The sequence below is a fragment of the Seriola dumerili genome, unplaced genomic scaffold (genome assembly GCF_002260705.1).
Source record: "Seriola dumerili isolate Sdu_G_001 unplaced genomic scaffold, Sdu_1.0 BDQW01000025.1, whole genome shotgun sequence".
Classification (NCBI taxonomy): domain Eukaryota; kingdom Metazoa; phylum Chordata; class Actinopteri; order Carangiformes; family Carangidae; genus Seriola; species Seriola dumerili.
In genome coordinates this window covers 19,432,461-19,448,238 of record NW_019174280.1, presented here as the reverse complement: position 1 = coordinate 19,448,238, position 15,778 = coordinate 19,432,461, and the positions used below count along the sequence as shown (strand labels likewise).

The window sequence follows — 15,778 nt, the reverse complement described above, 5'->3', positions numbered from 1 at the left end:
AACATTTTCCTGTCAATTATCTGTCAAAATAACTTAAAAGATTAATTAATTATTAAAATGATGATGATTAATTTCTTGTCGCTCAAGTATTGGTTATTCTGTGCACGTTTGTTCTGTCTTGTTATCAGCGTGTCTGTCATTTGTAAAGCACTTTGAAATACAGTAGCCTGTATAAATGGGGCTCTACAAATAGAGTTGGATTAATGGATTGATAAGCTGCAGCTCTAGTGCAGGGGTGTAAAATTTAGAGGCTTTCAAAATGTTTACTTTGAAATGTTTACCTTTAATCATTGTGTCAAATAGTGGTAGTGGGTCTAGTGATAGGGTTTTTTAAAGAGTTGTCACAAAAATTAGATAAATTGGACGGGGACACCGATGTCACGTCCTGAAATCCAGATACAGTAGCGCTTCAGATATACAGTCACAAACACAACTAAAAGTGACAGATTTAAAAGGTGCATGAGTCAAACTAAACAAGGGGATCTAATTAAAATGAACAAGTTATCTTCTGTTCACAGTTCTCACTTCTACCTGTTCTTGCACTCCAGCTGTGCAATGAGCTCCCTCTTCTGTTTGTTCACGTCAAAGTTGATGCTGCGGTTCGGTATCACCTGAAACACACACAAACACACACACACACACACACACACACACACACACACACACACACACACACACACACACACACCCACACACACACACACACACACTCACTCAACTAAGTCACTGTTGCTCAATGGTTTTGCACTGACTGTGGAATGATTATATATCATTTAATGAGTTCTATGCACATGTAACATACAGGAACCTGATTGTGTATCTTATATATTATTATAACATTATTGACTCACTCCCGTGCCGTCAGTCTCTGCCAGGCGGGAGGTGTAGCGGGCGATCAGTTTGTGCTCCTCGTCTTGTCGGCTGGGACTGTCCATACTAGAGAGAGAGAGACAGAGAGAGAGAGAGAGAATCAGCAACTGACTATGACTAACACAGACTAATGATCACATTGATTGCCTATAGGAACAAAAAACGCAAAATTCAGCAAACTATTATGTAAAAGAGGACAGCACTTTGATATTATAAAGGCTTCTCCCTGATCTGTGGTGCATTCCAGTAGTGAGGTTTAACTGGAAACCAGTCCTCCCCAGTTGAGGGTTAGTGTGAGGAACTTTTAAAGCCAATCTCTCCAGTGAATATGGCGTCATGGTTACTGGCTCTGTGATGCCTTATAGATTAAGAGTCAGGTATGCTGTTGCCTTTTTGATTCCAGTGATGAACATCCAACCTGAGCATAAAGGATATCTCCATAATCCAATGTAGACAGGATGATGGATATAATTGTTTTCTGTTTTCAAAGGAGAAACTAGCCCTGTTTTAGTCTAAGAATCCAATTTGAATTTTTCATTTTTGAGCAGGATGTGCAACATGACAACATTTCCTTGGCTAAATTATCTTAAAATGTATGAACAAGAGTTCTCAGCAACAATAGCCATAAGGATTTAAGAATATATACGAGAAAATAAAAAGGGGAGGTCAAAAGAGCAGCTGATGATACATGTACAATATACATGTTAACCCATTATTTTGAACCCGCTTAGATTTTTCTTGACTTGTGAAACACCGTAGGCGCTGAGTGTTATTGAGCAACTGCATCCAGCACATTCTGGTTTCTCATCAAAAAACAATCATGCACACAGCCTGCAGCAGCAGAAAATGTCACGACTATGAAAGGGCCGACCCCACACAAAACCTTGCAGACAAAAAATACAACAACCAAAATCCCACACAGCAGTGGTACATGGATTGTTTCAAGAAGAGAATACACTTTCTTCTCTAGAGAATGTACCAGTTTTTAGCAGTAAATTCAGTTTAAATTCGGTACAATTACCTTCAAAAATCAGATCAACAGGGTTAAAACGTTCCCTCTCGAAATAGTTAGTTTGAAACTAGTTAGTTCATTCAGTAATTTGTAAGGTGCCATCAGTGGAAACTAGTTGGCAAGCAAGCAGAGAAACTGAAATAGTTACATAAACTGTTGAAACTGAAGTTGTGGCTGTGGGGGTACATCAGCTGCATGCAGCGAAGTGTTTGAGTGTAAGCTAAGAGAGTTTACTGATGAATGATTTTAGGTTTTGGGAAAAGAACTTTTTCATAGTCTAGAGATTAGTGAACTGGCATCTAACGACTAGAAACAGCACTGGCAAACTTCTGTGAGCAGACTAAGTTAAGCCAAGTGAAAGCCGGGCACAGAAGGGATGTTAAGGTGGTATTTTGGACGTACTGTAACTTCTACACATGACCAGTTGTTGAGGGTAAATGTTGCCTAGAACAGCAGCTTTTAACCTCTGGACAAATGAAGATTCAGTGGACTGCACAACCGAGAGCTGTGTTTATCCTTTTGCTGTTTTACATTTTGTTTTTTTTACTTGCTCTTCGCTCGTCATTATAATAAAGATTAATTAAACTCACAATGACTCAGTTTAGGTGTAACTGTGATGCACCTTGCTCTCCGCTTTACACCCTCCCTGATTCCCTTATGTAACCACCCCCCCTGCTGTGTCCCCGCTCTCCTCTCACCGCGGGCTGTTCTGGAGGCGATTCACATATGCAGCGATTAGAGCGTGCTCCTCGTTCATGCGCTGAGCTGCTGCCAAACTGGATGACAGGACAACAGACAGGAAATAAACAGTCAGGATAACAGACAGTGATTATGGTCCCATTTCACCAATATGCAGAAATCAGAACAACTTTATTTCACACTGACAGCCACACTTTCTTCATGGATGTGTGTGATTGTCAGTTCACGTCTGTTCTGCACATATATGCTGTAAATTCACATTTCTCAGATTATCATATCTTTTAATAAACTATATATCTAATATATTTTAATATACTTCATTCATTTTCATACAATTCCTCACACAGATAACATATTCTTTTTGCATGTCTCAGCACATTGTATTGCTGTTATTTTGCATATTCTGCACAATAACTTCTACCTCGTCTGCTTCACACAATTCAAAAGCTGAAACTCAGGAATGTTTGGAGTAAAACGCAGATTTATTTCCTGTCGATCAACTAATCGATTAATCTAAAACTAATGTTACTACAGGATATCTGCAGAGGTCGGGTTAATTTCAAGATGCTGTAAACCATTTTTAATATCAAATAAAACGCAATTTAATATGGTTACACAGGTCAACGTATGAAAAATCAATAAAACTCAGTCATTGATTAATTTGGCCTAGCAGCCTATAATTATTTACCTAGTGCAGGAATTTATGGAGAGTTATACCACATTATACAACATTTTGTTACCAGCTGTATATAACTAGAGACCTGTCAACATGTCAACATGTTGACCTTTCAACCAGTGGGTACTCAGTAGTCATGACTACATTACTACATGAGTACTCAGTATTCACCCTTTATTTTGATCTTAACTATACACCTGTAAAGCTTTGTGACTGTATCTTGCATTGATGTGACGCTACTGTGGTGAAACATCACATTAAATCTGAGGTCTGAAACAATAGTACTGGGGACTTTTACTAAAATCACACACTTACATAAGACACTCAAATTTAATTTTCATCCTTTTGCAATTGGTGTAAAGTGACAGAAGAGGAAACAGTAATTAACAAAGAACAAAGTAATGAAGCAAGTTTTTAAAAACCCAATTTATGAATCAATCTGAGAAAATTTCAAACTTCTGATCAGAGACACAAAACTGTTTTTTTTTCTCCTCTTTCTGTCAGTCTTTACCTCTTGGTGGCTTCCGGTGCTGATGAGGACACCAACATGGCCTCGCTGGTGTTCTCTACAGGTCGAGAGGGGCTGCAAACACACAAACACACAATCTATCAGACCCATATCATCAACAGCACAAACGTACAGCGAGCACAACAACGTTAAATCAGTGAAACACAAAGGCTTTCCTATCAGAAAACACACATTCTTACTCTCACACTCACACACTCTCATGTGCTTTTGAGTGCACTCATGCAATAGTGAATTGTACTAGTCTGAACAAACACAGACAGGCCAAAGATCACCAGAGGGAAAGAAAGAAAGAAAAAAAGAAAGAGAAAGAGAGTGAATACAGATCCACAGGGGAAATTTAAAAGAAAAAAAAAAAAAGACAGAAAAATGTAAGTTTGAAAGAAGAATAAATATGATACAGCATTGTTGTAAGCATACTCACATCTGTGCTAAGTGCAGCCTCTGTGTGCTGGCCTGAATATAAGTTTGGTCAGTGCTCGCAGGTTAGGAATGACCCAGTCTGCCAGTGTTTGGAAAATGAGACCGTGTGGGTCCAGCAGAGGGGCGGAGCGACCAAAGTAGCTGGCTGAAGAGGTGGGACTTTCAGTTTATCCATGTTATCTGAACTTTCTGTGCACATGTGACTCTACTGGTGATATCCATAAAGTCGGCCAAGAGTCTGCGACCTGATAGTAAATGTTTGATGGTGTGCAATTTTTCGTCTTCTGTAATCTAAACTAACCCGTTTTAGTGTTGACACAACAGCTACTACAAAGCCCTTGGACAAAACCCTTAAACACTATCAATGTACTGTTTCTATGTAGTGTATCTACTTCTAAGGCCGGACAATAGAGTCTCTTACAGTGCTATTGTATTGTGATGATATTATCACGTCAGGGTTTCTGCAGTGTTCACCATATTAATCTTTTCAAGACCTTTTTAATAACACAGAGATTTCAATTGAATACCTTTTTTCACAGTGATACAGGTTGAAGCTGATGGAAAACCAGTAGGGACAAAAAGGTCTACAATTATTTATCAAGTGCATTAACTGTATTATAATTAATTAAATAATGTGACTTGGAGATATGTGGCAGAAATTTGATGTTTTGATGTTAATTTAAGTTTTTGCAGTGAGCTTCCAATCTACTGTAGCTAGGGCGAGAAAGTTATAACTAATGTTTCCATCTACAGGAAGCGAGAAAAAACCTTCTCAGTCTCTCTTTCTTTGAGGGAACTACAGTTCAATGCTTCTGAAGATTTTTTGAGCTCCTGAGATCCCCCTGTACAACATGTAAAGTTCTGCAAACTGTAATTAATTAATTAATTAACTTTGAGATTCCAGTGATATTTACAATTCCACCAAATGCAAGACTGTTCAACTATTGTTCATAAACAAGATTCCTTTATCATCTTGCCTTACTGACATCGTCATTAGACAAAACCCCTAACCCTAAGGGACCAAGAGCAGCAAACTGTGACTGTTTCATAAATAGAGCAGATGTTAAGACAACTCTTGAAGTCAGTGAACTGATTTCATAACATCAGATTATCTGGCTCAAGTTAGCTAACATTAGCCAATAGTTGTATCTAACCAATTAAGACTCCAGCAGCAAAACCAGTATTGATTTGATAACGGGTGAGATTTTATTTCTTATAAATTTATCTTGTCACTTTCATAAGAAAAAATTGTTCTCAGTAAAGGAGTGACTTACTTTAACTCGGCCACTCCTAAGCAATCCTTGTGTCATTTATCTAACATGTACTGTATGTAGAGGATGTATGATTGTGATTGTGAGGTCTTACACTATGTTGCTGAGGTTAAGCGTCCTCTCGGGTTCCTCTGGATAAATTGGGTGGGGGGGCTCTCTTGACGAGACACAGCCCAGAGTCCTGCTCAGGGCTCGGCCAAGCTTAGTCGCCGGCGACTTCTGCAGAAACAAACACACACAAACAGACACACAGGTCGCGTTCATAGACTGTGTGACATTTACTGCAGCAATATTAACTGCAGGCCTGAACTTCGTGGATAAAACAGCCGCACTTTCCTGATAAAAATCTGTAAACTCCTATTCAAGTGTTATTATTGCGTTGTTTATCTCAGCTGCTCCAGACAAATCATAGCATCTGTTGCACACTCAGACATCCTGGAGGGGAATTCCTTTTTAACTTGGCAAACTCCAGGATACTCCCTTTTCTTTCTTGCTTTTTTTTTTAAGTAAAAATAAGTATTTTCTAGGTCTTTTTTGTGGACTTTAGTTTGGTGATGTCATCGTATAATCTTGGTAAAGGTAAAGTTTCTAGGTTAGGAAGGTTTCTTATGTCTCTCAAACATGCTATATTGTGCAGCTACAATACAATATATTTTCTTAGTGATTTTGACTGATTATAGATGAGTCTGGCCTAGTTACAGTACGTTTTCTGGACTGTTTCTTTAGTGAATATCAGTGAAGACATGCTTGTGATAAATTGCTGTGAAAAATACAGTATATGTAATATTTGAATTTTAACACAAGAGTTGATTTAGTGCTTAAAATGAATAAATTCATTACGGCACATTTCATCCGATCATCAAGTCAAAACTACTTAAAACCAAGAGAATACATTTTTTTTTGTAAATTTTAGCCCAGTTTCACTTTGTCAAAAAGACAGGAGAGGTGTAGATGTAACACTTTAAATTAGCGCTGTACAACACTGAGGGGAGGCAGGTAAACTGAGAATAAACTTCATCCCAAAACAGAGTACTGTCGGAAATGATATGCAAAGTCTGCAGAGGATTATTAGGGAGAGCTGCCTGTGATGAAGAGATTTTGTTGGACAGGCAGGAGCAGCACTAGTGAAGAGATTTATTCCTGAAACTGAAACATTAATAAGACAAATTATACAAAGGCTTAGTGATGAATAATTCAACAACTATGTTTCCGTCTATTAATATGTAATTTCTACATTGAAAACATTTTTCCCTTCAGGCTAGAGCAGCTTTTTTTGAAATATTATGGCGATTTTACAGAATTGTGTCATTTCCATTCAGATTTTTTGGATACAATTAGCAACAGTGGAATGAAACCAAGAACATTTTATCAGGGACTACTTAAGTATAAAACTGAGGTATTTGTACTTTACTTGACTATTTTCTTCTCATGCCACTTTATACTTTTACTCCACTACATTTCAAGAATACGTGACACTTTTTAGCAAAGTTAACCGACGAACATTTCACGTAATGACAGTACATACAGTTTTTTAAGTGCACACACTTTCAGCCACTGATTCCAGCATTAACACAGTTATATTTGCTTTAATTAATTTATCATTTTTTATAATTTTCCATGTTAAATCAAAATATTTTGCTGCTTTTTGTTTTGTTATTTTTTTGTTTCACAGCTGAAGCAGTTTGTTTCTCTTAGGGGAAAATTTGTAGTGTAAAGTTAATTGTTTGTTTGCCCCTCCCTTGTGTGTCTGTGTAGACTTTGTGTTTGTCTTTAAACAGGGTTAGGGTTAGTTTGTGTTAATTGGCAGGTCAATTTTGTGAAGTTCAGTCCTGAGTTGTTGTTTGTTTAGTTGACCTCAATGAATTAAATTAAATTAAAAAGGTCTCCATATTTTGCAAATTATCTTCTGTAGTTTTCCTTTTTTGGTATTTTGAATAATTTGGTACTTTGTTGAAATCAGTTCAAGTAAATAAACAAAAGCTCATGTTATGCCTCCATTATCTGTTTAAGTGCCACACTGTGAAGGTGTCCTCTCACAAAGATGGAGGCGCACACACACACACACACACACACACACACACACACACACACACACACACACACACACACACGTAGTGCCCCCTGGTGTGATGAACGAGTAATCACACAGCGACTCACCCAGGACGAGTGCTCCCTCATCTGATGCTGGTTGCTATGTGAGCCGCTGGTGTTGCCGCGCCAGAAGCAGTTCTGACACAGCTGGTAACCACGGCAACGGAGGCAGCGATAGCGGAAGCCCGTCATGCCGTTGCCACGACAGTAGGAGCATGACACAGGGTGATAGACTGGGAGAAAGACAGAATGTGTCAGTGATCAGACGAGTTTCACAAGTTGATAAAGAGGAGACACATCAGGCCTCTCTCACAGCAGACGGCCAGTGAGGTTTGAGGTTTTGTAGGCTGATGCATGATGGACACGAAACCTGAGCCTGAAACTGACTGAAACTTTTGAGGCCAATACTCAATCGAAAATAATAAAATTTGATACATTTGATACATACATCAGCTTATATTTATTCTTTAATGTGTCAAACTTATTTATTAAGCTTGTGATACAAATCTGAAACAGCGTATGACACAGTTGAACAGTAAACTTCATTATCAATGTTCATTTTGAACATTAAACCTTCAACAACTGACTTTGTCTTGCTACCTGGAAGCAGCAGAAATAAGCTGTGAACACAACACTGACATATCATCACCTTTTAAGTTGATACGGTGAACGCTGATCCTAAACTATGTTCTGAGAGCAGTGAGAATGAACCAAAACGGTTCATTTAAGGACCAGACGGATAAATAAATGAGCTGAGACTCACTATGAAGCTCGGCAAACGATGGAAATGAAAATGATATTTAAAAATAACTATGTATGTAAAAATCCCAGCCGATAAGGAAGTTTAACTAAATGTCAGCTTGTTAATAAGGTATATGTCTGTGTTGTGTGTGTGTGTGTGTGTGTGTGTGTGTGTACCATGCTCCACATTGGCCAGGCGGTGCATGAGAGGCAACCAGACAAGACACTGAGGAGGTTCAGCTACAATGTCCAGGAACATGTTGAGCATCACCCTCTTCTACACAACAACAACAAATAAAACAGACAAAACAGTTGAGAAACACAGACACAGACTGGTACAATCAAAACCCCAAAAACAGCACTGAACCAGTGGGATTACATTCTGTACAAACTATCCCCTGTGACAGACAGATAGATAGACGGAGCAGGTGTGTGACCATACCTGTTGTGGGAAGCATGAGCGTGCTAGCGTGTGTGTGTAGCCAAATGACGGCCCTTCATGTACAGCGGTGGGCAACTTGAGAGCCTCCCTCAGAAAACCGTCAAACTTGGACAGCACCAGTACACCGCTGGAGTCAGATACCTGAGAAAACACATCTACACACACACACACACACACACACACACACACACACACACACACAGACTGTGTGACTGATTTTTGTCCGCACAACATGATGGATACAAGAGCAGGTGAAGGAACATGAGCAAACAGCAGCATTAACGTATGTTTTCCACAAGGTGGCACATATGCAACATGTATATGTCTATGTATATGCTGAAATTCAACTTGTAGAGTTACAGTGCGGGTAAGATTTGTAGTAATATGTGTGTGGAAAAAAAACATTGTTGAATATACAGAAGAAGAGTTCAATTGGTGTGTTGCTAGAAAGCACATTTCCAATGGGGTTACAACAAGGCTAATTAAAATATCAGAGCTGAACATGTGGTTTTATTCACACATATCAAAGAGATTTTTATTTTGTGAAGAGGCACAGAGATCTTTTTCTCCACAGTCAGTAGCCTAAGGAAACCAACATGCAGTCTGGTCACTGAGATCTTTATTCATGCAGAATAGCAAAGTTCTCTAGCTTTACCTTGTCAGAAATTTTCTTTTTTTTCCCACGTATTTTGTTTGGTTGTGAAACAGTTCATACACTGCATTAAGTTTCTGGTTATTGATTGTTTAATTCAGTCGCTTTTGTAATGTGTTATGAACATGTAATGTGTCCAGTTGTAATTAATTTGTGAGGTGTGGAAGTAGAGATACTGAACACTGTGCAAAGGGACTGCAGGATGTGCATGCGCAGTCTGTGTGTTTACAAGCAAAGCACATGTGAAATCAACAAGTTTGTGCCAGTTGTCTGGGGACGGTTGAAAAGAAGCTCTGGTAAAAGTGAGAAAGTTGATGCGTAGCAGACTCCATGTCAGTCATGATGGTATCTGCTGGTACTCACAGCGGAGTTTATCTACCAGTTTCCCTCCACACAGCATGGCTAACATCGCCTTCACAGACAGCACCGTCAGTCTGCTGTCTGGTTCACTGGAAAACACACAAACACACATTTGATGGTAGTGTATTGTATGTCACCCTCATTTTTACATTAAACCCAGTGTGTGAAATACAGTTGGTCTCAGCGAGTCTTGGACCCCCTAATAACGACTAAGGATGCTGTTTTACAGGTGATCTCACTGGATGAACAGTGAATATTTGAGAACAGCTCCCCATTGTCAGAAAAGATCAGTTAACAGTTAAATCCCAGTGTTGCATCAGGAGATTTAAATAATTAATGAAGGTATCCCCGCTGTGCCAGCAGTGTGTGATATTACGGATGGAGAGGTGTGAGTGTGTGTCTGTGCATTAGAGTTGGGGAAACACAAGTGGAAATAATTTACTGAAAAACGTGTGTCACTGCGCTTTATTTAGTTCCTTTCTGTGCACCCCTACAGTTCTTCCCTGTCGTGCCCAGCAGCAGCTCAGAGCATATTTGATCAGAGCAGTGTTCAGTTCTTCAGTCTTATACAGTATTAACGCGTCAGTCTGGGTTTGGTCCAGAGGTGATTTAAAGATAGTAAGGGGAGGTAAGAGGTCAGTTCCAGTGCTGAGCTTTGCAGGTGCATGGTGGATTTTCAAAACTGGGAACATGAATGTTTTCCCATTTTGCAAATTTGTTATAAACATTTACATTACATTTATTTTTTTCTGTGCATGCAGGCCAAGAGGATCTCCTGAACACACTGATTGAACCACGTGCAGATGTGTGTTAGAAAACAACAGAATGCTGTGACTCTCTCTCTTGTAATTACCTGTCAATGGCAGCCAATATGAATTCAACTAACAGGACGGTGCTCTCTTGCGGGTTGATGGTGTGTGTGGTGGGCAGGCGCTTGCTGAGCTGGTTGAACAGGGAGGACACCAGGTTTTCCAGCCTGGTCACAGAGATCCCGGCATTCAGCTCGACGGCGTTCAGACCAGCGTCCCGCACCGCCTCGATCACGTTGTATATGTCGATCAGATGCACTTGAATGAGAGCGAGTGAAGTCAGTGAAAAGAGCAAGATACACACAAGTTCAAACAATCGTGTCATTAATTTAACAGCTGATGATGCCATGCTAAAAAGGACAGCAGTGGTCACTCACAGTTGCATCTCTTCTGTATAAATCTGAGCTTGCAGGCTGTTCGATATGTAGAAAGAATAATGGCATCAAAGTTCTGCTCCCCTGTGACAAAAAAAGAAGATGACGACATTTAGAAACTCTGCTGCATCAAGTAAAGGAAAAAACTCTTGACTCATGATAATCTCCTTTCATTTTCTCATACCATAACAACACCATACAAAAACATTTTCCAGTATAGAGAATAAAGTAATCCAGGAAACAGCATCTGTGAAAATGCCACCTGGTAACAGACAACGCTCTACATCTTCAAGCACAGAACACAGAGGCAAGGATCGCTGCAGGGTTGAAAAGGAAAAAATCCATCCTGCCATGCAGAGGCTATGTAAGGTTTACATTAAGGTTCAAAGGTCACTTACCAAGCTCCACGAAGATCTGCCTTCCCTCTGCTCCTGCTGTCGTTGGAGCCCCTCTCCCTCTGTCTATTTGACCCCCCTCCTCCATCACCATCCTGCATGAAACACAGCACAGCGTGTTTGGCATGTAAAGAACTGATGCAATAAACAGCCACCAGTCTTATGACCTGATCAGTTCGTAGCAATTTTTAAAATCTGTTCACTGTGACCTCGGGAAAGGTCAAACCTGCTGTACTATCAGACTGTAAGACTATTAGGTTTGTCCTGTGATCACCTATCACAGCCAAATTGTTATTTAAATTGTCACATACACAGTTAGGCACATACTGTATGCTTTTGTTAGTGTGCAATGGATGATTTGATTTCAGCTAAAACTATTATTCACAGAAAAATAATCAGAAACTATTTGGATAATCAATTAATCAAGTCATTTTTCAAGCAAAAGACAACATTTCCATTGTTCCACCTTGTAATTTGCGAGAATTACTATTTATCTTAGTTTTATGTGATAGTAAATTAAATATCTTTGGATTTTGGAGTGTTTACCGTACACAACAAGCAATCAATGATGGGAATTTTTCTCTATTTCTTGACAGAAAATCCTTACTTGATTTCTTTGCAAAGGACCATGCAATATATTAAATGAAAATGTTACCATCTGCTGTGTTGCTTTAAACAAATTCTTATCTGCAGTTCCTACCAGAGGCGTAGTTTCTCACATGTGCAGTATGTGATTGTATGTACACGGTTTGGTGTTGACTCTATAGATACTATAGAAGAAAGACATCAAAGATAAATAGTAAGCAACTTGTGAAATGTTCTTCATGTTTCTAGTGGATGTGATTTGTTCAAGAAGCAATTTAAAATTTAGATATTTGATAGGAGCCTCAAGGATGGAAAATACAAACCATGGCAACGTGTGACTTAACATTTATTTTTACACACGGGTCTACTGTATGCATACCGACACACCCACATGCACAAACTAGAGGTAGGGTCACAGAGAGTCAAATTCAGGGCCACTAGAGGATGAGCTGAGTGCTTGGTAAATAAACACATTAATGAGAGCAGCTGATGAAATCTGAACTGTGGCCTGGCATTTAGACAAGAGAGGGAGGGCGGACCGTGGAAGAAAAGAGAGAAAGAACCGAGAAAGAGAGAAAGAGAGCTAGCTGTCAACCACTGATGTCAGGTGACACAGAAAACACCAGAGGATATCGGTCGCTATGGTAACAGTTACACTACACCACAAAGCTGAAACACACACACAAATATTTGCATTCCTTGTATAAATGTAGGTGTCAAGGCAACCCCCAGCACGCGCGCGCGCGCACACACACACACACACATTCCAGAGAGGATTTGAAAGCTTCCCAGGAGACTTCATGCTTCATCCAGACAAAAGGACTACTCTTTTCAGTCACTTTCACACACTCTGAAACAAACACACACACACACACACACACACACACACACACACACTTGCATCGTTATACAGCTGCTTCATTGCCATTTCTCACTCTCACGCTCACTCTCTCACACACACACACACACACTAGAGGCTGCTGGTACCAGTTAGTCAAGTACAAGTGTAGGTCTCTAACTGCTTTGACAGGACAGCCATGCTGAGGCCACCGCTTCCTCGACGTGTCCCTCAGTAAGACACAACTATAGATGCTCACTAGAGGACGTCTCAAAATATCTCCACTGTAATTTCCACCTTCACCACTCATGCTGCAAAGACGCAGATGACAACTGATAAAAACTGGAATCTGGCAGATACATCAGGCACAAGTAACGATGCATTCAGATATTTAGATAAAGTGACAAGCTGCCTCTTGCCTCTCACTGACTTCTGTAACTTTCAGGCTTGTTTAGCACTGAGCAGATCTCTTACATAATGTATGCAGCTCTGATTGGGCAGCTGTCCTCTCACATTGCCACTACAAGGAAGACGGAGTAGGCCGCATTTTATCACTTACTGGTGCTGAACAAATTTATTTTCCCACTTGTTTTTATTTGTTTCAGAGCGGCTGTGGCTCAGGAGGTGGAGTATGTCGCCAACTAATCACAGGGTTGGTGGTTTGATCCCCAGGTCCTCGTGTCTGCAAGTCCACATGTCTAAATTGCTCCTGATGGCCTGGTCAGCACCCTGCATGGTAGCTCGCAGCCACTGGTGTGTGTGTGTGTGTAAATGAGAGGCAAATTGTTATGTGATTTTAAACCTTCAAATTATTTTCTCATTTAATTGATTAAGCATTTAGGAAAAATGCCCACAACAATTCACTGAAGCCTACAGCGATGTCATTAAATAGTTTGTCGTTTGTGGATGTAGAGGAGTCAGTGAAATGTTTAATTGACGCTCATTATAAAGAGCTGTTCAGACTGGATGTGACATGAGCCAGAAAAAGACATATGACTGCTTCCACTTGCTCATCAGTTACAACTCTGGTCTCCCATGGTGAGTAAATTGTTATTTCCAGCCTGGCCTTGGTGATAACTACACCCTGTCTGTCTGTCTGTGGCAGTCTGTCCGCATATAGCTGACATGGAGGAACATTTGGTGAGTGAGGTTTGCTTCTTATTTTAACTCAGAAAGCTTTAAGCTATCGTAGATATAATTACCCTTCCCACAATTACCCACCACCCCACCACCCCACCCGACTGTGTCAGAGGGCCAGGAACAGCTTGGCTGCAGTATTCCCAATCACTGGGTCAGAGTACAAAGGTTGGTCACAGGAAATTTGAAAGTGACAATGGGTAAATAGACACACATTTTGTTAAGGCTGCAACTAACAATTAATCTGCTAACTGTTTCCTGTTAGACCATCATTTAAGTAAAATGCTCTTTATAATTTACTGCATCCCAAGGTGACATCAAGTGTCTTGCTCTGACCAACTATCAGTTTATATTCAATTCAAAGATACTCAATTTATCATCATATATGACAAAGTAAAGCATAAAATCTTCACATTTAAGAAGTTGGATCCAGTATGTTTGTCAGTAGTTGCTTGAAAAATGACAAAAATAATTATTGGATTCAGTCTGGACCGACCAACATCAAATTGTACTTGCTTTACTACCACACTGCTTTCAAGTTGATTGCTGTCTTGGAAGTAAAACGCACAATGGATTTCATGCTGAGGTGATAATTACATAAAGAGCTTTGTCACAAAATAAACTCTATTCCTGAATCATGAGCCGGTCTGAATGTTTCCACTGGAAATAAAACCCCCACTCACTCAATGGAAACTGTAAAATGAATGCGACTGGTAACTGACAGTGGACATACTTTGTGCTCTGTTGGTTCAAGTCTTTTCTGTAGAGACTCAGCTAATGAAAGTGAAGCACACGAGAGAGAAAAAGAAAGAGACAGAGGAGGGAGCAGAGGTGGAGAGAGGTATATTACAGCTGACTGCGTGCATATTGCTTTTCTGCGTTTGTGTGCGTGGCGATGCACATTGCTGTTGCACCATGGTGTTTTATTGTGGCCGACATTTGCTGAGCTTTACGGAAACAAACATACAAACAACACATGCTGCTCTGAAAACACACACTCTGAACCTAAAGCTACACTCTCAGTCTCCCACCAACTTCTGGCTTAAGATACAGTAGAGTTTAGAAAACAACTGAAGGCTCAACTGTGCTAAAGGTACAGGGTTTGACACTACTGCATCTAAACTGGGTGTGTATTTGCGTGTTTGTGTGTGTGTGTGTGGTCATACCTCTCTGTGTCAGGGGGTCACACAGGACAGAGGAGCCTCAACAAAGGATGTCTAGCAGAGGGACACAGAAAAAAGAGAAAGGAAGTTTGAAAAGTCTTTTCAGCTTGCAGACAATAACGTCAAAGGCTCTTTGGAGACAGCAGAGGACACACTCTAATACAGACAGACACAACCAGTGAGAGACACACTCCTACATCTCTGTAAGCTAGTTTGACTGCTGCACGTTACCTGATATTTTCTGATTGTAGCTCAACTTTAAAACTGCTGGATTTATTGTAATTTTCAATTTTTATCAGTTATATTTTAATAATTCTTCAATTATGACTTAATGGATTCACGGTTTCACTTTCAGTAATGGCAGTTTGCTCCTTTTGCTGGTATTATTTTATATAAGCTTTCAGAAATATATGAGAAAACTAGATTGAGTGTATAGCACAAAGTACTCACTCTTGTTATGCTGCAGTAGCTATTTATATCGAGTAGCTGCTTTGTGGATCATTTAAGATTATTAACTTTAAAGTAAATCAATACAATCATGTTTTTATGATTCTTGACAAACAGTGTATTTGACAAACCTGCAGAAAAGTCATGGCCATTTGTAGATAATGACACCCATTCTTTTATTCACCGTTTAGCTGACAAATATTAGAAAAGACAGCCAGTGCTGAACAGCTGCCAAGTGCCAAGTTAATTCTCCTCAAACAAGACATA

General features: G+C 39.8%; 1 protein-coding gene across 4 annotated transcripts in view; it reads right to left on the bottom strand.

Annotated features, from left to right (window-relative positions):
* The window catches only part of LOC111216459 (dystrobrevin beta-like), a 33,328-nt gene that overhangs the window by 11,438 nt on the left and 6,112 nt on the right, over positions 1-15,778 (bottom strand). For all 4 annotated transcript variants that reach the window (XM_022737995.1, XM_022737997.1, XM_022737998.1 and 1 more), the window contains exons 2-14: positions 15,068-15,118; positions 11,345-11,436; positions 10,950-11,030; positions 10,617-10,830; positions 9,767-9,852; positions 8,752-8,906; positions 8,487-8,586; positions 7,635-7,801; positions 5,572-5,696; positions 3,769-3,840; positions 2,581-2,658; positions 852-936; positions 532-611 (exon numbers count right to left, since the gene is read on the bottom strand). In XM_022737995.1, coding sequence (XP_022593716.1) covers positions 532-611; positions 852-936; positions 2,581-2,658; positions 3,769-3,840; positions 5,572-5,696; positions 7,635-7,801; positions 8,487-8,586; positions 8,752-8,906; positions 9,767-9,852; positions 10,617-10,830; positions 10,950-11,030; positions 11,345-11,435 — 1,334 coding nt within the window. In that variant the 5' untranslated portion in view covers position 11,436; positions 15,068-15,118. The remainder of the gene's footprint in view (positions 1-531; positions 612-851; positions 937-2,580; positions 2,659-3,768; positions 3,841-5,571; positions 5,697-7,634; positions 7,802-8,486; positions 8,587-8,751; positions 8,907-9,766; positions 9,853-10,616; positions 10,831-10,949; positions 11,031-11,344; positions 11,437-15,067; positions 15,119-15,778) is intronic.